Source organism: Paroedura picta, chromosome 10, assembly GCF_049243985.1.
Source record: "Paroedura picta isolate Pp20150507F chromosome 10, Ppicta_v3.0, whole genome shotgun sequence".
Taxonomy (NCBI): domain Eukaryota; kingdom Metazoa; phylum Chordata; class Lepidosauria; order Squamata; family Gekkonidae; genus Paroedura; species Paroedura picta.
The window spans coordinates 28,131,178-28,151,107 of record NC_135378.1 but is presented as its reverse complement, the minus strand read 5'-3'; the positions used below and the strand labels follow the sequence as shown (position 1 = coordinate 28,151,107).

General features: G+C 47.5%; 2 protein-coding genes across 2 annotated transcripts in view; both read left to right on the top strand.

The window, feature by feature from the left end:
* The window catches only part of LOC143819822 (uncharacterized), a 150,816-nt gene that overhangs the window by 66,442 nt on the left and 64,444 nt on the right, over nucleotides 1–19,930 (top strand). The gene's annotated exons all lie outside the window — the stretch shown is intronic.
* The window catches only part of LOC143819666 (phospholipid-transporting ATPase VD-like), a 37,671-nt gene continuing 24,089 nt past the window's right edge, over nucleotides 6,349–19,930 (top strand). Inside the window, exons 1-9 of the mRNA XM_077301550.1 lie at nucleotides 6,349–6,639; nucleotides 8,612–8,806; nucleotides 9,982–10,186; nucleotides 12,244–12,329; nucleotides 12,968–13,074; nucleotides 14,597–14,728; nucleotides 15,263–15,366; nucleotides 15,526–15,778; nucleotides 17,879–17,904. Of these exons, the coding sequence (XP_077157665.1) occupies nucleotides 6,356–6,639; nucleotides 8,612–8,806; nucleotides 9,982–10,186; nucleotides 12,244–12,329; nucleotides 12,968–13,074; nucleotides 14,597–14,728; nucleotides 15,263–15,366; nucleotides 15,526–15,778; nucleotides 17,879–17,904 (1,392 nt within the window). The 5' untranslated portion in view covers nucleotides 6,349–6,355. The remainder of the gene's footprint in view (nucleotides 6,640–8,611; nucleotides 8,807–9,981; nucleotides 10,187–12,243; nucleotides 12,330–12,967; nucleotides 13,075–14,596; nucleotides 14,729–15,262; nucleotides 15,367–15,525; nucleotides 15,779–17,878; nucleotides 17,905–19,930) is intronic.

Sequence of the window (19,930 nt, the reverse complement as noted above, 5' to 3'; positions counted from 1 at the left end):
GAAAACAAATCTCCCCCCCCGTGCATGGGTGCGATTTTCGGCCGAAAATAAAGGGAACTTGCAACCAAGCTGTGTTGTGCTTGGTGACTAGAGGCGAGCTTTAAAGCAGCTCTGTGAAGGGACTGCAGCCGGAGAAGCCTTGCTGGGTGAATGAAGGCTCACAGGTTCGTGGCTCTCTGCTCACTCCAAGAAAAAAAATGGCGATCTCTTAGCCGGATGATCAGAGGAGAGAGCCAGGGGGAGGGACTTTGCAGAAACTGCAACAATGGTAACGCACAGAACTTTTTCTCTAGTGTTGCAGATTGGTTGCAAGAGTGTAGCACTTTCCAGAGGATGAATCCACTTTTTGGGATTTCCCTGGAAGCGCTACAACGAAGCGCTTTTTGCGGATCGGTTTCAGGAATGTGGCAGATTGTGTACGATGTTGTGCATAACTGCATTTTAGTAGCGATTACAATTTGCCACACTCCTGCTACAATAAACCTGTGCAGAATGGGCCTGTGAGTTCCATTTCAATTTTGTCTTCCTCAAATCTTTTATCTGCAAAATGAACTTGGAATGAATCCTTGCCCCCTCCCCCCGTGAAAGCCGTACGGCCCTTTTATCTGATTTCTCCACAGTGTTCCTTTGTTTTCCTCAGAAACTACTGCAAAAATAACGAAAATGTTCCTGGAGACAGAGGTTTCTTAGGCATACCAGCCTCCAGGTGGGATCTCGGGATCCCCTGGAATTACAGCTCATCTCCAGGCAACAGATATCAATTCCCCTGGAGAAAAGTCCCTCCCCTTAGAAGTCCCTCCCCTCCCCAAACCCCATCATTTGCAGGCTGCACCCACAACGTCACCAGGCTTTTTCCTACCCAGAGCTGGGACACTGAAATGGTTCACATTTGAAGAGAGATTCAGAGAGAGAGGACGAATGTAACATATCGTAAGAGGCAGAAAACACACTTTGTGAATGTTGACAGATTTCTTTATTTGGTCCTACAAAGTACATTTCCTTCCTATATCAAAATCAGTGGTAGTTTATAACTATAGAACTTCAGCAGTGGAGGATCATTTGATTGGTCTTCCAGCAGTTCTAGAATCAGAACCCAGAAGGTGTTTGCTTGTATTAGCGACGGTTGTCAAGAAGGAATCGCTGTATTTGAAAGCGGAGGTAGTTACTGGACAGGCTGAGATTTCTGTCCCGGAGGATCTTATACCAAAGTTTTCAAATACTTGAGAGCCATAGGCCTCAACTTTGCTGTTGTTTCGCCAGTACGGGGCCATCCCCATACGGGGCTGTCCCCAGTTCCCCCTACCCTGCCCCATCCTTTAGCCAAACAGCTAATATTTCTTCCCTCTGGCTCCCAGCTACTGACAGATCCATCTTCTTGGGGATACCCCACATCCGAGGGGGCCGTTGGCCCTCTCGGAAGCTAGGAAAGGGAAGAGGGCATTGCTCTATCGTGGCCTGTAAATCGCATGCCCACAATCACCTTCTTCTGGCAAATCAACTTCTGCCCATCTTCCTAAATCAAAAGGAGCCACATATTGGTTCATGAGCAGCAGTTCAACTGCACGGATACAGAGTTGAAATCCAATTCCGGTCACCATTCAGAAATATATTCAGTGGCGAGAGCACAAGAACACCTGCAATTCATCGCCTACAATCAATATTATCTCTGGAGCTGACAGGATCTAATAGAGGTGAGGATTGAGGGATCACCTTTTGTTGAGGGATGGAAATGTCCAGGTCCTTTAAAATTGGGTATCCTGACATCATCGCATCTAAATGTTGTTCTAGTTGCTAGCAGGACGGGGAGGGCTACTGCATCTGCACATAATCCTCAGTGACACAGGATTATTTGCCCCAGTTGGTGACCTGTGACACCTGTAAGGTTGGGAGGGGGGGGCTAAGAGAGCTCTAATAGGACTGCTCCCCGAGAACGGCCCTGAGAGAACTGTGACTAGCAAAAGGTCACCCAGCTGACTGCATGTGGAAGAGTGCAGAATCAACCCCGGTTCACCTGATTAGGATCCGCCACTCTTAACGACTACACCACGCAAGCTCTCCTTGCCATGAGCAGGGTCAGTGGGGCTCCCAGCGCTGGGTTCGGAGGTTAGCCTGCTCTACGTTGCCCCTTGATTCTGCCTGCTCCTGCTCCAACCCCTCACACGAGTTCCATCAGACAGGGGTTCAGTCACTCACGGCTCCTGCACTGTGCTCCGAATTCCCCTGGAGAGGAGTTTGAGTGGAGCAAATGCAGTCGAATCCTGTGGGGTCTCTCTCAGGCTGAGCATGAGGAGGTCAGTGTACAAATCCCACAACGCTGGTTTGTCATGAGCTAACTTCCAGAGCATCTCTTTTACGATCTGGTTTAATCTTTCCACAACCCCATCCATTTGGGGGTGAGAGATGGAGGTGAAAACCAGGCCTGGCCGATAGGACCTCTCAGGGCTGACATGAACGGGGTGCCCCACAGGACTCAACTGCTCTTCCGCCAGGTCTATGGTTGAGGCAGGACACGGAAGATTGGACGCCCCCCCCCCACCCCCTGGAAGATACTACCACCACATTTGAGACCATCGTCGCTGGTGGCTCTCGGCTGCAGGAGTCCCCCTGGCGCTCCGAGAGACAACCGCACGGGCTGTGGGAGGGGGGGATAGTTTTGCCGCCAGTCATTGTTGATGCTGTAATTGTTTTGATAGGGATTTTCATGGGGAATTATCTGTTATCGGTTAAGTGGGATTTTATCGTGCAACCCACCATGAGACAGCTTGGCGCAAGTGGTGGTATATAAATACTTTAATAATAATAATTTTAATTATTATATAATAATTTTTGCCCTAGAAGAAACAGAAAATTCTCTTGGAATAAACCTCCCTGCTTTGGACCTGATGGAAAAGGTTAATGAGATCAGCCTGTATCACTGTACTTTGTGGCCTCACTGGCCATGGCCAACAGCTTCCCCTGAAGAACTGAAATTGCCCAGAGTGATTTAAATATTAGACTCGGATTGGGGAAGCTCAGGTTCAAATCCTGACTTTGGTTACCTGTGACTCTGGGCCAATCACACACTCCCAGCCTAACCTACCTCTCTGGTGTATTGTATAGATAAAATGGAGGAGGGGGGCTGAAGTTAGCCACTTTGGGTCCCCATTGGGGAGAAGGGTGGAATATAAATAATTGTAAATATAAATTATTTATCATTATAAATAATTATAAATGAAATAAAAACCTAAAGATTGATGGTTGGGATGTTTGAAAACAGAAGATCCTGTTTTCAGTTGCAAATCCTGTTCTCTCAGAGCTCTCACAATCTCTCAGGGTATCTGTTGTGGGGAGAGGAAGGGAAAGGTGCTTGTAAGCCTCTTGGGGAAAAAAGACAGCTCTTCTTTTAACGGAAGGGGAGGTGCTGGAGGACACCCCAGTGTTGGGGAGCAGAGAGTGAGTGTTCAAATGATCCACCTTCTGCCCCTTCTGCCCAACGATGCCTTGATGGGGCTGGGAGAAGGACCCCTTCAGTGCTTTCTTTATCCTTGATCCTAGAGCCTCACGGCTTGGGGGAAAGCACATGGCATAACTTCTTGGGGGAAAGCACATGGCATAACTTCATAACTTCTCCAGCAAATTCTCAGCAAGGAGCCAGATTCATGTACAATTGGACAGCTGGGGGCTTGGAGCCAGGGTGGCCTCACCTAGAAAATCAGGGACGTGTGTGCAGAGGAGGCCAGACTCTTCTGCATCTCTTCACTGGATACAATGTGGGTCCAGCCCACCAAACTCCTTGGCACCTGCAACAGGAATGTGAGCATCGTGCTTTCTAGGAAGATGTGAAGGAGTCCTTTGTACTTTCCCCATCTGCGATTGAGTAAATCCAAAATTTAGATATTCGTATTTCGTGTGATTGTTCAGTCTGTCTGCCTACTCGATGTATTAACTCAGTTACGTATCTCTATGATTCTATGTTTCCTGGGTGTAATTTTGCCATGTGATGATGCGTGCTGCAGAATGGAACGTGCTCTGTGCCTTGGCACCGTAAGCAGAAATGATGCATACGGCCCTTGATTATCTCAGCCACGGATGTCTGCTCCCCTTCTTCCTCCTCTGCCTGCAAAAGAGCCAGCCTGATAAGCAAGACAGGCAAGATATGAGCCTGTAGTTTATCGTGTGCATTCCGAGGCTGCTTCTTTTTTTTCCAGGGCAGTCCCCAATTGTCTCCCCCCTCATCCCCTCAAAACAGCTCTGGGAAGTGGGTCAGGGAGCACAGTCCATTTCTGTTTCCTCCATTTCAGGCGAGAGAGTTAACCGCAGCTTCCCTTCCTGGCACGGAGCACTGCCTCCCACTTGGCTGACAGGATGATGCCATTATTGGCCTGGATCTGATGGACAGGAAGTTATCGGAGGCCAGCTTTCATGGCAGAGCTGGGAATTCAGGGGAGAGGTTTCCCAAACCCAGGCCCAGCTCTAGGAGGGCTCTGGTCCTTTGAAACACCGAGTCATTGCCAGGTTGGAAATGTGCCTGGTAGGAACACTGCCCAGGTCGCCCAGGACAGATCTCAGAAGTAGGCATGTGCAGTTCAGACAGTCCCAAAGTACCTGAATCAACTTTGATTTGGACACTTTTGGGACAAATCTGGTCTGGATCCCACTTCTCCGTTAATTAAATTGTCTGGATCAGCCTTGACTAGCTCACCTAACCACAATCAGGACATGGTTCGGCCATGCACAGATTGGGCAGTTTAAAGGGGCCAAAATCTTCCTTTCCCCTGTATTCTGTGGTCTGAGGGGAAAAGGTGTTTGAGGTAGATGCACCAAGTCTCTGCAGTGTAGCTGCAGTAGCCTCTCCACAAAAGAACCCCCACATTTCAAAAAGATTGGACCAGGGAATCCAATTCTACAGGCACCTGAAGAGGGTACCCCATCCAACCTTCATTGTTTTCAATGGTGTGGAGAAAAAAAGTATCTAAGATGATACTTCCTGTGAAACTAGCATGCTTTATCTAAAAGCAAAGAGTGTATTTGTTCCCATTTGCAAATTTCATGGAATATTTAATTGGTGAATTGGCTAAGGCTGCTTTAATCAGAGCCAAAGAAAATATTTCCGCAGAAAGACGGCTGACTTGAAGAAGGTTGTCCAATAATTTCATCCAGTTTCCTGGATTATTTGCATTAAAAGCTGGTTTGTAGTATAATACAATGTTTTGGAATTCGGTTTTGGTGTCACACCAATGTAGAGCCGATTCCTAGTTTAAAACACTGTAATATTCTCATGATAGAGTGACAGCTTGTTATTTCCCCAATGTCAGAGAATACTTGGCTTTCTGTAATGAACCCATAACAATGACAACTTTGTGCCAAGTATTTTTAGACATCATGTACATCATGTGGCTGTTTTCGTTATGTGTTCCTTATTCTGTCTCTATCATGATGTACAGTAGAGCACTACTTTTAAAGAAGCACATCCTCTTACTGTTATCAGAAGGTAGTCCTTATCCTAATCTGATGGGAGTAGTGCATTTTGCTAGCACAGAATCAGAGAATCATAGAGTTGGAAGGGACCTCCAGGCTCATCCAGTCCAGCCCCCTGGGGGTAGATGCACCAAGTATCTGCAGTGTAGCTGCAGTAGCCTCTCCACAAAAGAAGTTTAAAAAAGATTGGACCACAGAGAATCCAATTTTTCAGGCACCTGAAGAGGGTACCCCATCCAACCTTCATTGTTTTCAATGGTGAGGAGAAAAAGAGAGAACAGAAAACCCATTTTTCCCTTGCCATTGGAAAGAACAGAAGTCTCCAATGGTTCCATCACTGCCACCAGCCAGATCACAGAATAGTCAGAAAGGGAACATTCCCCAAAGACTTTCCTGGGGCCAGAGGTTGGTGCCAAATCAATGTGGATTCAGAGGCATCCAGGCCAAGGAAGGGGCTTCAGGGGCTTCAGATTTGGGCTGAAACTGTTCAGGCCAAATCGCAAAAGACCCCATTTCATTTTATTTTATTTCATTGCACATACCTAATCAGAAGCTCAGCAGAGTAAACTCTGACTAGTGTTTGGATGGGAGACCTCCAAGATATACTAGTCATGGCATGGTGGCTGGCAATTGCAAAGCACATCCATGCGTCTCTTGCCTGGGAAATCCAACAGCGAGGAAAAAATGGGATTTAGGATGTAAGCAGAGCAAAACCCAAACAGATTGATCCCTAACTGAGCTCAGCTGCATAAGTAATAAGTTCAGAGTTTTCTAAACCCTTCCGAATGGTGGCTAGCTATTAGGTGCAAACTCGCTTTCAATCCTTGTGTTTCACTGAACCAAAAATGACAATTCCCTGTTGCTTTTAACATGTATTTGGATTTCAGAGTTCTGAAGCATGGCAGGGCCACTGCAGTGGGTCCGGTCTCGTTGGCGCCGCTTGTTAACCAGAAACAACAGAGTGAGTGCCAGGCTCACACGAGAACTTGCTTCTCCAAGATGCGAAGGGAGGCCCCAGCAGGCCAAAACACCCAGCAAGGACAGAATAGTCATACCATGCCTGGATCATTTTCAAGATGAATATGAAAAAGCATCAAAGCACTACAAGAAGAACAAAATTCGAACTACCAAATATACGTTCTTTACATTTATACCGAGAAATCTGTTTGAACAGTTTCACAGGTAAAGTTCAGTTCTGTGAAATTATAATGAGACGGAGGGTTTTTTGTTTGTTCTAAGGATCGTGGTCTCAGATGTGAATTTACAGTCCACGCAGGACATGTGAAATAGTTCCCACGGCGTCGTTTTCTGGATCAGCGCTCCCTTTATGCCTCACATTTAGGAAGCAGGACTCAAGTACAAAATATGAAGTGACAATTGGTCCATAGTTTTGAGCCTACCAATGTGGCTATAGCTTCCTGGAGACTGTGGGGGCGGACGGTCACATTCAGGATGGGGCTCTTCCTCCTGACACACCTGGTGTAAGGAAGGGACGGAGCAAACTGCAGGTTGATTTGGCCTCTGGCAGGGGGAAGGGGTTATGGGCACCCTTTTCCTTTTTCTCGCTCTCTTACCATCTGCCTGAATTTCTTTATGCAAATCCTATTCACCTGGTCTTACCCCCAATAAGACTCTTCACCTAAAAGAAGTCACAAACTCTTCTCATTTCTCCCCTTCCCCTGCTACTGTTTTTTTTTTTTTTAATTTGACTCTCTGTCTATGCTTTTTCCCGACTCACTGGCCTTAATCACAAGGAGGTTATTCTTGGGGATGGTTTGTAGCTCAGTGGAAGAGCCTCTGCTTTGCATGCACAAGGTCCCTGGCTCAATCCCTGGCATCTCCAGCTAGAAAGGACCAAGCAGTAGGTGATGTGAAAGGCTTGCACCCGAAACCTTAGAGAGGGGTTGCCAGTCTGAATAGATCATCCTAGCCTTGATGGACCAATGGTCTCATTCAGGATAAGGCAGCTTCATGCCTGAGGAGACCTTGCTCATAGTCCATAGAATAATCACAGGTCCTGGAAGTGGGAGTGTCTGACTCCTCCCGTTCTAAGCCAGACAACAGGGGCAGTCAGCCCCTCAGCTTTGCTGTCCTCATAGACTCAGCTTTGTAGCTAGAGCTATAGGTTCTGCCAAGGCCAGGTCCCTTCTGTCTTCAGTTAAGTTAGAACTTCATAATAATGTAAATAAAGGAAGGGTTGTTATCATTTCAAAGGTCCCCTTCTCCTCCTTAGTCACCAACTGACTGACAATGGTCAAAATGGAGACACCATTTCATAACAATGTTATTCAGTACTTAGGAAACACATCAAATGAGTTCTTACGTACTTCAGCAGCGATGAAACCCCCTTTTTTGTTATTGCATACGCAGTAATGTTATAATGTCAGAAACACTCCAGATGCTATAGGGGAGAGGTGTGGAGAATCAAGAAACAGCATGAAAGCATGGTGTCATAACTGGAAAGGAAAGGAAAGGAAAGGAAAGGAAAGGAAAGGAAAGGAGAAAGGAAAGGAAAGGAAAGGAAAGGAAAGGAAAGGAAAGGAAAGGAAAGGAAAGGAAAGGAAAGGAAAGGAAAGGAAAGGAAAGGAAAGGAAAGGAAAGGAAAGGAAAGGAAAGGAATTAGTGGATTGCTCAGGGGACAGCCTGATGGGGTGGGTGTTCTTTCCCACAACATAAAAGGGTTTTACGCATCCACATCATGCCTACTTCACAGGGCTGCCCAGTCAATTCCATAATATCCCTCTTAGAGAATCCTTTCCAGGACCCCCCTCCTGCAGCCCTCTCCAAAGAACTGCTGATACAATGTTTTTTACAGAAGAAAAAGTGCATTTCTTTATCTGGGACCTTGATACAGAAAAGTGGCTTGATACCATATGAATATATCAACATTCTGCATGATCGCTAAGTAATTTTCGAGGACAGCAAAGGGCAGAGACAGGCCCTCCCTCTCTTCACATTCCGCCATAATTTCATAGACACCTTCCCAATAGGTAATCAATCTGAAAGTTGTAATCATTTCCTTGAGTATCACTCCATCAATGTCAAAACCTAAAGTTAACTGCTGTTCTTTCACACGTGACGTATGCAGACGTTCCTCATCCACGGTTCATCAGCGGATCCCAACTTTATTGTCTGTTCTTTTGCTTTCTTTCAGAGTGGCCAATTTATATTTCCTATTTATAGTTATACTAAACTGGATTCCAGTGGTTGAGGCTTTTCAGAAGGAAATCACCATGCTACCTCTCCTGGTGGTACTCACTGTTATTGCCGTGAAAGATGCTGTGGAAGATTATGGGAAATATAAATTAGACAAAAAGATAAACAACTTATTGACTAAAGCCTACTGTAGGTAAGTCACTGAGGACTGGAACGGGATTGTTGTGTAGGGTTGCTGGCTCCCGGTTGGGAAACAAATGGGGATTTGGTAGCCTGAGGAGCTTTGATGAGAGGACAGACTGCAGTGGGGTATAATGCCACAGAGTCCATCTCCCAAAGTGGCCATTTTCTCCAGGTGAACTGATTTGTCATCTGGAGATCAACTGTAATCCCAAAGAATGTCCAGCCACTTCTCCCCTCACTGGAACCCAAAGGACCACCTATCCAGAAGCCTTTCTCAACTCTTTTGCCATTGAGAAGCCCCTGAAACCTTCTTCAAGCTTCAAGAAACCCCAGAAATGGCTAAATCATGCAGAATATATTTGGGAAGCATAACTGTGTACACACCCCTTGGGCCCCTACCCTTCCCACCTCTTCCAGGCCCATCACTGGCCATTGGAGGGGGTTGACATGACCATACAGAATTATAACACCCAATAAATATTTTAACAAATTTTAAAAATATGTACAAAATTGATTGACTCCCACACATTTAGGGAACCCTGCCAGGGCTGTTGAGAATCCCCAGGGCTTCACGAAACGCACAAACGCGCCGGCCCAGCCCTTTCCCCGCCCACGACGCAGCCAAGCTGGCCGGGGAGAGCCTGGGTGGGGGGGGGCAGCCAGCTTCGCGGCCGGGGTAGGAGCTGGGTTCAGCTACTTCCCCAGCCGCGAAGCCGGGAAGCTGGACCGCGAGGGGCTGGGGAGAGCCCTCCTAGTGCCCGCTGTATTTCAATTACAGCGGGCTTAACTACTAGTTGACACATAAACTGCATGAGCTATATTATGGATGCTTTCTTAATTTGTATGGGAGGCATGTTGTATCACACATTCTGGAAGGCTGCATTGAAAAACTAGCTTGGGTTTGCACTTAAAGAGTTTTGCTGTTTCCTTGGCAAGGAACATGCTCAATCTTTTCTGAAAGCAAAAAATGCAATGCAAACATTAAGGATGAGCAGATTCTCGGTCAGCATTCTGTCCCTCTGTGTGCAATTGGTGTGATCGAGTCACAAAGGCATCCCCAGCTTCCAGAGGCAGAGAGTTTGATAGGTTTTATGGCATGTCAGAGTTATTTAGAATAGCATCCTTTCCCTTTGTTTACGTATTGGTTTTGAAAGGAAGCGCCTCCACCCCCCACCTGTTTTTCAGAAAGGAAAAAGCATACATAGACAAATTCTGGAAAAACATAACCGTTGGTGATATCATCCGATTGTCATGTAATGAAGAGATCCCTGCCGACATGGTGTTGATCTATTCCACGGATGCCGACGGAATCTGCCACCTGGAAACATCCAGCCTTGATGGACAGACCACTTTGAAACAGAGACAGGTGGTGAGAGGATTTGAAGACCAGGTATATCCTCCCCCCATCCATCTCTAATGCTTCGTAACACCTCAGGGTGGCAGTCTGTGCTCATGGCCACAGCTGGAGACCCCTCTGGTGGAATAGTCTTCTTCTAAAGCAGATACAAAGGGTAACTTCAGTAAAATGTTGGATGTTTTGCTAGGCAGCAGTCCAGCGGGTGTTTTTATTTTTATTTTTTATGACTGGCCTATTTTTTCTCATTTGGCTAGTGAAAACGGAAACATCCCCACCCCCATTCAGTTCAGTCAGAACCGTGGCTCCTGGGTGTTTGGATTATGGGCAGCCCCTGTAGCTTTCCGGAATGCTGGATCGATTTTAGGTCCACTGCTGTTTTGGGTTTTTTGTTGTGTTTTATGGGGTTTAATCATGAGAGGTGGGGTATAGCATTTCAAGATGAACACACCTGAAGTGCAGAGGTGCCAGAGCTCAGTGGGAGAACATCTGGATCCAGGCTCAATCCTGGCATCACCAGTTTAAAAAGAGAGAATAGGTGATCTGAAAGACTTCTTCCTGGGACACTGGAGAGCTCCTGCCCATCACAGTAGTCAGCACTGACCCTGCTGGATCAGCCATCAGAGTAATTAGTTTGGTGTAGAGGCTAGGAAGGCGGACTTCTAACCTGGCGATCCAGGTTCGATTCTGCGCTCCCCCACATGCAGCCAGCTGCGTAACCTTGGGTTCGCCATGGCACTGATAAAGCAGTGATATCAGGGCTCTCTCAGCCTCACCCGCCTCACAGGGGGTCTGTTGTGCAGAGAGGAAAGGAAAGGCGACTGTAAGCTGCTTTGAGTCTCCTTTGGGTAGAGAAAAGCGGCATATAAGAACCAGCTCTTCTTCTTCTAATCAGAAGAAGGAGAAGAGCTGGTGTTTTGTACCCAAAGGAGTCTCCAAGGGGCTTTCCATTGTCTACCCGCCCTCTCCTTTGTGAGGTAGGTAAGGCTGAGAGAGCTCTCAGAGAACTGTGACTGGCCCATGGCCACCCATCTGGCTGCATGTGGAGGAGTGGAGAATCAAACCTGGTTCTCTGGATTAGACAGGCCTCCACTCTTAAGCACGACATCGGGCTGTCACCTTGTATAGTTCTGCTGAACCTTTTGCCCAAACATTGAGGGAACGTTTCTTGTGCCTTGAATAGAGGCTTAATGGAATGGGACTTACCTGCTGGTATCACTGACTTTCATGCCATGACAAGTTTTCACCGGCCCATTTCTGCCTGCCCTGGATGAAAGGAAAAGGATATTTCCATCGAAGGTGGCTTCATTCCTTCAACCCGACCAGCTTGCTGTGTCCACATTCACTTGGCCTGCTCTTTTGTCTTGGCAGAATCACTTTCTTTGCAAAGTTACTTTTATTGCTCTTGCACACATAGACAAATACCGCATCCAAAGAAACCCATCCAGTAACTTGCATCTGATACAGAGATACAGGGACAAGATCGCCGTATCGCAGCAGTACGGAGCACACAAAATGCACAACCAGTAAATGCACACCTAGTAAACAGAACTCTCCCAAAATGGAAACATGAACCACAAAACGGGGGGGGGGGGGGACAATGGAGGGAGGGGGGGGCTCGTTTTTTCAACTGAATTAAGGTAATCTTATTTGTTAATTCCTTGAGAGCTTCTGTAGGCCTTAATTTTACATGCCTCCTGGAAGAAGGAATTCTCTTTAGGGTGGAACAAAAAGCAAACCTAGCTGACATTACAAGAAAATGAATAAGTCCTTTTTGTTTGCATTGAGAATCTTCAGTGATAAATTAGCCCTGCTCTTCTGTTATGCTATTGCTGTTTTGGTCTGCATGTCTCTTCCTCCTAGAAATGCCCCATGCTCTTTTCAAAGGGGTCCTGATGCGAAGGGCATGAACCTTCGTAGCTTCTCAGCCCTGGAGTTAGTTACCTGTGCTTTTCCATCAGGTTACCATGCTGAGTAGTTTGACAGATGTCAAAGAGAGTTTGCAAAGAGCAGCCTCTACTGGCAAGAGAATTCATTCTTCCTTTCCGTTGCTCCAGTTCATGCCTGAGACCCTCCTTTGTGTGCCCATACAGGCTTCTGAAATTGATCCAGAAAAATTCACCAACAAAATAGAATGTGAGGCCCCTAACAATGACCTCAACAGCTTCCGTGGCTTTCTGTAAGTAATTGGGGGGAATCCACATTGTTCACTGTATCCCTTTCAAGGACTCTTATTGCATGGCAGGGGCTCATGGTAATTGTAGTACTGGAGAGGAACAGTTTCGCCAGCCCTGCCTTAAAGCGTTCATTTCAAACCAGGGCCAAGCAGCCAGCAATCCCCAGCCTTACCCTAACCCCCCCCCCCCGCAAGGCTGTGACCTACAGCTCCCAGTAGGGTTACCATCCAGCCAAATTCTGGTAAGGAGAAGCTGAACAGGTCTGGGGGCGTGTGAATACATGTCATGCCAATGCTGTTACATCACTTCTGGTACAAGCCCAGAATTGACTGACATCATCATAACAGGGTGAGGCTCTAAGAATCGCAAACCATAACCCCGACATGATGACATCACTTCCAGGGTCAGGCTAGATTTGACAAGGTCAGCGCAATGCCGATTTTTCCTCCCCCCGTTCTGTGGAATGGCAGCAGGGGATGAGGGGGTGCCAGTGGGGGGAGGCCAGAGAGCACTAGTTGCCACCAGGGGCAGCAGAGGGAAGAGGCTATGGAATGGTACTGGCTGGCTGATTGCATCGATCCATTGTGACTTTCCCAGGCAGGTAACTATCATAGCTGGCTTGTGTGTTCTGTCATTCCAGGGAGCTCGAGAATGAAGAGCGCATCGGCCTAAATAAAGAAAACTTACTCCTCCGAGGATGCACAGTCAGGAACACAGAAGCTGTGGTGGGCGTTGTGGTATACACAGGTCAGCATTGTGGGGCAGATACTGCTGAGCTGCAGACCAGGAAACAGTGGTGGTGCCACTGCAGCCATTGCAGACAGTGAATCCCACAAACAGAGAGGCATCTGGGTAGAAACAGTCAAATTCAGAGCACTGGCAAAATGGCAGTGCTGGGCAAGGCTACAGCAGCCTTTCTCCACTTCTTTACCCTTGCGAAACCCTTGAAACATTCCTCAGCCTTCGAGAAACCCCAGAAACGGTGTGATCATGCAGAATAGGGTTGTGAAACATAGCTGTTGACAGGCACACCCAGACCCCTCCCCTTCCCACCCCCTCCAGGCTCATCATTGGCCATTTGGGGAGGGAGGGCAGGTGGAAAGACCATATATTTGTTTTTAACAAGTAATTTTTTAAACAATTTAAAAATATATATTAAGAATTAATGAACTCCCACCCATTCAGGAAACCCTTTAAGGGCCCTCAAGAAACTCCAGGATGTTACAAAAGACCAATCGAGAAAGCCTGGCTAAGAGGGAAGTGCCTGCAGACCGCAGGGAGCTCTGGCTTCAGTGTCTGAAGGACATTTTGATCCCTCCCTATTTCGGGTGTCTTTGTCTAAGGGGGCGGGCAGTTGATTTGTGTCTCAGGTGCTGCACACCTCCACAGGTTTCTGCCCTCTGTTTTATTTCTTGATCGTATTTCAGGCAGAGATGATTGAGCTATAAGGTTACTGTGGTTCTCCAGGCTCTTCTCATATGGCCTTTCCATCATAACTGTGCAAGGAAGCAAATACACAACCACCATGTGCCTCACGTACGTTCTCCAAACAGTGTAATCCAATTGGAATTCAGCACTTTCCCATATTTGCCCTGCTCCCCACCCACCCCCAGTCTCATTGTGTACCATAGCTATCAGAAATCATCTGCACTGTGGATTTTCATCATTAGGATGTTCTCCCTTTGCTCCTGTCCCTTTCAAATTCAGGGTGCCATTCTGCTCATTGGTAAGCCCCGGGGATGAATATCACAAAATAGGGATGATTAGTCTTGACTTTGCTTAAATTTCACACAAGTATTTTTGATGTCTGTGGATTCCAAAGAAGGATCAAATATATGGTTGCCAGTTTGAGGCTACGAAACACATGGAGAGGGGTGGAGTTTAAGGAGGTCGGGATTTGGGGAAGGGGGACTTCAAAGAGATAAAAGAAGCTGGGCTTTTGCGCCCCTTTTTTTACTACCTGAAGGAGTTTCAAAGGGGCTTAAAATTGCCCACCCTTCCTCCCACCCACAACAGACCCCCTGTGAGGTAGGCAGGACTGAGAGAGCTCTGAGAGAAGTGTGACTGGCCCCAGGTCACTCAGCTGACTGCATGTGGAGAAGGAGTCAGGAATCAAACCCGGATCTCCACTACACAAACTTGGCTCTCAGTGCCCAATGCCATAGAGTCCCTCTACCCAAGTGGCCATTTTATTTGTGGGAATTGATCTTCCCCACCCCCCAGCCTGGCCAATGGCACGTCCAATCCCATGTTTTTTGTGTGTCCAAAGGTCATGAAACCAAAGCAATGTTGAACAACACAGGCCCCAGGCACAAGCGGAGCAAACTTGAGAAGAGGGTGAATGGGCATATCCTGTGGTGTATTTTACTCCTCTTGCTCTTGTGTTCTACATCAGCTGTAGGTAAGTTGCGTATGTCAGATGCCAGCTTCACATGCTTTCCTTCTGCCACTTGTTGGGACCTTTCTTGTCTTAACTGGAGAGGCCGGGGATTGAACTCTGTGTGAAGCAGGGGCCTTTCCCCTGAGTCACAGCCCCAGCCTCCTTCTGGTTCAAAGGTCTCGTGGGAGAGCAGTTGGCGGCGCCCTTTCTCGCCCCGGATCCCTCTGCGGAGTCACTGTCAGAATTCGGCTGCTCATCCCTGTTTGTCTGAGATGAGAAATGTTCTCCCTCTTCAACGTGTCATACCATTAAGCAGAGGAGGAACATTTCTGGAAACTGTGAAGCCATAGGAATAAACGGGATAAAAAAGCATTTTGTTTTGGAAAACTGATAATGAGGTGCAATTACTGAAAAATATATCAGAGGGATTGGTTTCCCTCTCCGTGTTCACAGGGTCGACTTTTCTGCTTTCTGAGCTTTCTGAGCTGGGCTAATGCCAAGGCCTTGGAGTGCAGGGTCTCGGGCTGACACTTTTCCTTTGTTTCCTTGTTATAGTTCACTGGTATCGGCTCAGCAGAATCAGCAACCCTTCAGAGACATTTAGCAGCCCATTATTAAGATCATTCACATTGTTATGGAGGCTCGTAGTTTTACTGCAGGTAATTTCACATCTCTGCCACTTGTTTGGGAATCTGAAGTCATCTAATTATTAGAGAGCTGATCCAGATGTTTTTTGAGGCAAATTTGAACTGGAACTGGCTTGGTGGATAAAGCTGTACTAAATTATTCTTTTCTTTCTTTCTTTTTTGCTTTCATAGGTCTGGATTCCAGTTTCTCTTTATGTTTCCATTGAATTTATGAAATTGGTGCAAATATCTTTCATAAAGACGGACAAAGACTTTAACAACAAGGAAGCAAATACAACGATCGATTGCCCAACACTGAATATTACTGAAGACCTTGGCCAGATCGAATACATATTTACCGATAAGACCGGGACGCTCACCGAGAATAAAATGCTTTTCCGGGAATGCTCCATAGGAGGCCAGAAATACACACATGAGGAAAACGGTAAATCTGAGAGAGAATGAGATAGCTGACGAGGTCGGGGCCCAGTTCTGTGTCACCCAAAGAGCGTGGCCCCGTCCTCTTTTTGCCCTCTCCACTGGAAACAACGGAGGTCCGACGTGGCACCCTCTTTCGGTAGCCATGGAACTGGGCTCCCTGGTCCCCTCGGTTGGAAACTTGAGGATGCTTTCTGGAGAGGCTTCATGCCTCTACCTCAAACAGCGCCGCCCCCCCCCCCGGACCACAGAATAGACAGGAAGAAATAATTTCCCACTAACTATAATGGTGCAAAATCGCTTTCGATTCAGCTGAATCGATTGGGCTAAAGCCAAGCCAGAGAAGGTTGCTTTGGATCCATGCTGAATCAATTCACCCCAAATTCGAAAGGGTCCAAATTTCTTTTTTCCCCCCATCTCTGTACTACAACAGGGACAGCAATAAAGTAGAGAAAAGGTAGATATTAGACCACTAGCCTTCCTAGGATGAGATCAAGTTACTCTGCGCCATCTGGGTGAGGGGTCAACAGGTTTACTCCAGTGTCAATAATGTGACAGTTATCCCAGGCTGTATCTTTAGTTATCCCTTGTGGCCCAGATGTCTCTTTTGTCTTGGTAATTGAAAGGAGAAGAAAGATACTATATGTAAGTTGTCCCCAACCCCGGTCCGAAGGCCAATACCGGCCCATAGATCAGTCGGTACAAGGCCGCGGCTCCTCCTCGTCTTCCTCCCCGGCTGCTGCCTCGGGGGCTGCCCTGCCACTCTGCCACCGGCTCACCTTTGGTGCTGCCCAGGGGCCCCCATAGCTGGCAGCACCCGTGAGCGGGTGGCAGGAAGTCAGGGGCACCGGAGGGAAAGCAAGCGGAGCAGGGGCTCAGGCTGTGAGGTCCCTCAGCAAAAGACTACCCTCCCCAGGCCTCAGTAAAATTGTCAAGCGTTGACCGGTCCCCGGTGATAAAAAGGTTGGGGACCACTGCTATACGTCATACTGAGCTAGGAAAAGACAAGATTGTGACTGAGTTCAGGGAAGATTGTATTTTGGAGTCAGAAGGATATTGACTGATTTCAATGGAATTCTGTGAAGCTTCTCTGGGAGCAGGTCTTGCATCTTCCTGCCAAGGTCAGGGGATCCGCCATCCTCAGTGTTTCCCTCCCCCGGCCTCCTCTTGGCAGAGGGGGAGATACAAAACATCACTATTGGACCAAGAGTGTGATGTCACTTCCTAGGAAAACTAGAGTTTCAGGCAATTCCCAAAATGTTATGATGTCATTACCAAATTTTCCAGGAATTGATTTCAGACTACAGGCGTGGTCAGATCCCTTTTTATTGTTGTTGAATTGCATGCAGACATAGCTCTCTGGTATTTGTTCAGATCTTAGTTTTTACCTGAAAATAGCTCTAATTGATTGCGATTCAAAATATTATTTTGGAAGGATGAATGAATCTGAATTAATTTGAAGCTTTTTTGTTAAGATTTTGGTCAGAATACACTCTCTCATATACATTCCTTTTCGTGGTTTGCTTCTCAGGGGAGTCTCTTCAAGGCTCATTACCATGTGGCCAATCAATTTCCCCTTGTACCCCCTCACAGATGGCATACCCCCCCCATGCCTGTGCCCCCAGACTCCTGCCAATGGCCAGGCCATGCCTGCCGACTCTGTCTCAGAAACAAGAAAGTTTTCTGCTACCACTTGGGGGGAAATGTACAAATTGAACGTTTTCTTTAGTCAACGCCACATTTTACTCTCTTTCTTTCCTGCTTTCCTTCTGCGTTTCTATTTAGCAAACAAAGCAAAGAAGAGCAGGAAAAATACAGAGATTTTGATGTCTTTTATGCATTGTATCAAATTTCTGTGAATTTTTCAACGCCAAGCTACGGCTTACCCGGGCATCTGGTACATTCTGAGAACCCGAACTTCCCCTCGCTCTCTGTGACTTGCTTCTGGGTTAGCTGCTGGGTCCTAAGGGCAGTCCTGTTTCATAGCTAAATCAGTGGCCACTTATAATATTGACAAAGCTCCGTGGCCCCAGGGTAGAGATTTTAATTGCACATAAACTGTATGCCTTTTCTCTCTCTCTCTCTCTCTCTCTCCCTCTCTCTCCAGATGGCGAATTGTGCAATGAGGCCCAGGTAAGCACCCACCCTCCGGGATCCTTCCCAAGGAGGCAACTGGCCTTCTTCAACAGCCCCATTGTAAGAAACCCACAGATCTAATTCAGCCTTCTCCATTTCTTTTACTGTTAGAGGGGCAATGCCCGTTGCCCCCAGGGAGACAGCGGACGCTAGGTGCCCACCCGCACTGTGGCCTTCCTGGGGGCTGGCTACATGGCAAAAGCTTTTGCCCACCCCTTGACTCTTGAGGCCCTTCTCCGTGACTTGGAGGTCAGCTGTAGACTATAGAGATCAGCTCCCCAGAGGAAAATGGCTGCTTTGGAGGGGGAACTCTGCAATGAGAACTTATCTTGAGCCTCCCTCGTGGAGATGAAAGGCCTTGCTTGGGAGGGGGGAAGTCTGTGGCCCTGTGTCCAAGAGAGCTGACCGAAGGCTGTGTCCTGGGCTTTGGCTGGAATTCCAAGTCACTTCCAGGCCGCAGGGATCAGTCCCCCTGGAGCAAAAGGCTACTTGGGAGTGGGGACTCTCTGGCTTGGGACCCCACGGAGGCGCAGGGATGCCCGGCTCCCAATGGGAAACAAAGAGGAATGCTGAGGGGCAGCTACTGCTAATAACAGTGAACATCAAATAAGTCATAAACTTGTCACTATTTCTTCTTTCACTGAAAATATTTAATTGATAGTCCAATTTGGTTGAAGAAATGACAGACTTTGAGTCTTCACCTTTTACAGTTCAGTCCAATATCAAAGTCAATCAAAGGCAGTCGTATATTACAAACAGGAAGCACAGACAGAGAAAGAATTTACCGCAGATTACTCAATGACTGCCTTAATGTCAGCTTCTCTTAGGTTTTCTGCCATTCAGAACTGCCTGAAGTATTCTTCAGGCTTCGAGAACCCCCAGAAGTGGGATCTCCAGGTCCCAGCTGAAGGCTAGGCTCCCTGCCGCTGTTCAGGGATGCCAGGCTCCAGGAGGGACCTGGAGAACCCGCAGAATCAAAGCTCCTCTCCAGCAATTGCCTTCGAGGGTTCCCCAGATTGCAAATGGCAAGCCTCACAGGACTGACTCACGAGTAGAGATTTCCAGGGCAGAGGCTATTTCTGGATGCTCTGGGTCCCAGAGGGCCAGGAGGGGTCCCTTTCTGGGCCCCCCACAGCCCACCCTCAGAAGGTATGCAGAGGCTCTGCCAGGAGGTTACTCTAAGGTGTAACCTCTCCACCCCCCCGCCAAGAAAATAAAGAGGCTCCCTGCTTAGCTCCTCCCCCTCCCCCTTCAAGAAAAGAAAGAAAGAGGCTTGGCTCCCCCCCCTTCTGAACTACCCTAACCACGTGCAGAAGACTTTCCTGTTTCAATGGGGGGGGGGAGGAAGACCCGAGTTCAAAGCGATCTGAATTCAACAGGATTGACAATGGAATAAACAAAGTAAGTGCAGACTCTGCCCTACTGGGGGCAATTCCTTTTCCGTGATGGATGGGGATTCCTGCCTACGATATCCATTCACAATAAAGAGTAGCAGTGGTTGACTGGTGAGGAATTGATCCCACACACACACACACACACACTCACACACACACCCCGTTAAAAAAATGGCAAGTGAAATGAAGCACCAGGGCAGTAGGGTCTGCAGCTTCCCCGTGGGACCTCGGGATCCCCTGAGATGAGTTTCCCTGGAGAAAAGGGATGCTTTAGAGCAGCCAGTCCCCACCTCCTGAGGAGCTTCTCAGGAGCCATTCTCAGGCTCCAGGGCCCACTCTCCAACCAGGATACGACCCAACATAGTGCCTGAGAGAACGGCTGGCTTGTATGTTTGCAAGGGCCCCTGGCTGCACACAACACATTTGACTGACGGACTGACAAACACAACATGAGCAGAGAAGAGGGACCATCTTTTTTTATCAGACAACAGGAAAGCCTGAGCCTTCTGACGTGCGGGGAAACCTTTTTGAAAGCCTCATGAAATCTTAGTGTAGAACATCTGGCCAACAGAAGCATGTGTGTTTGGCTTTGTTCTTGAACCCATGAAGTCAAGCACACACAAAGGAAT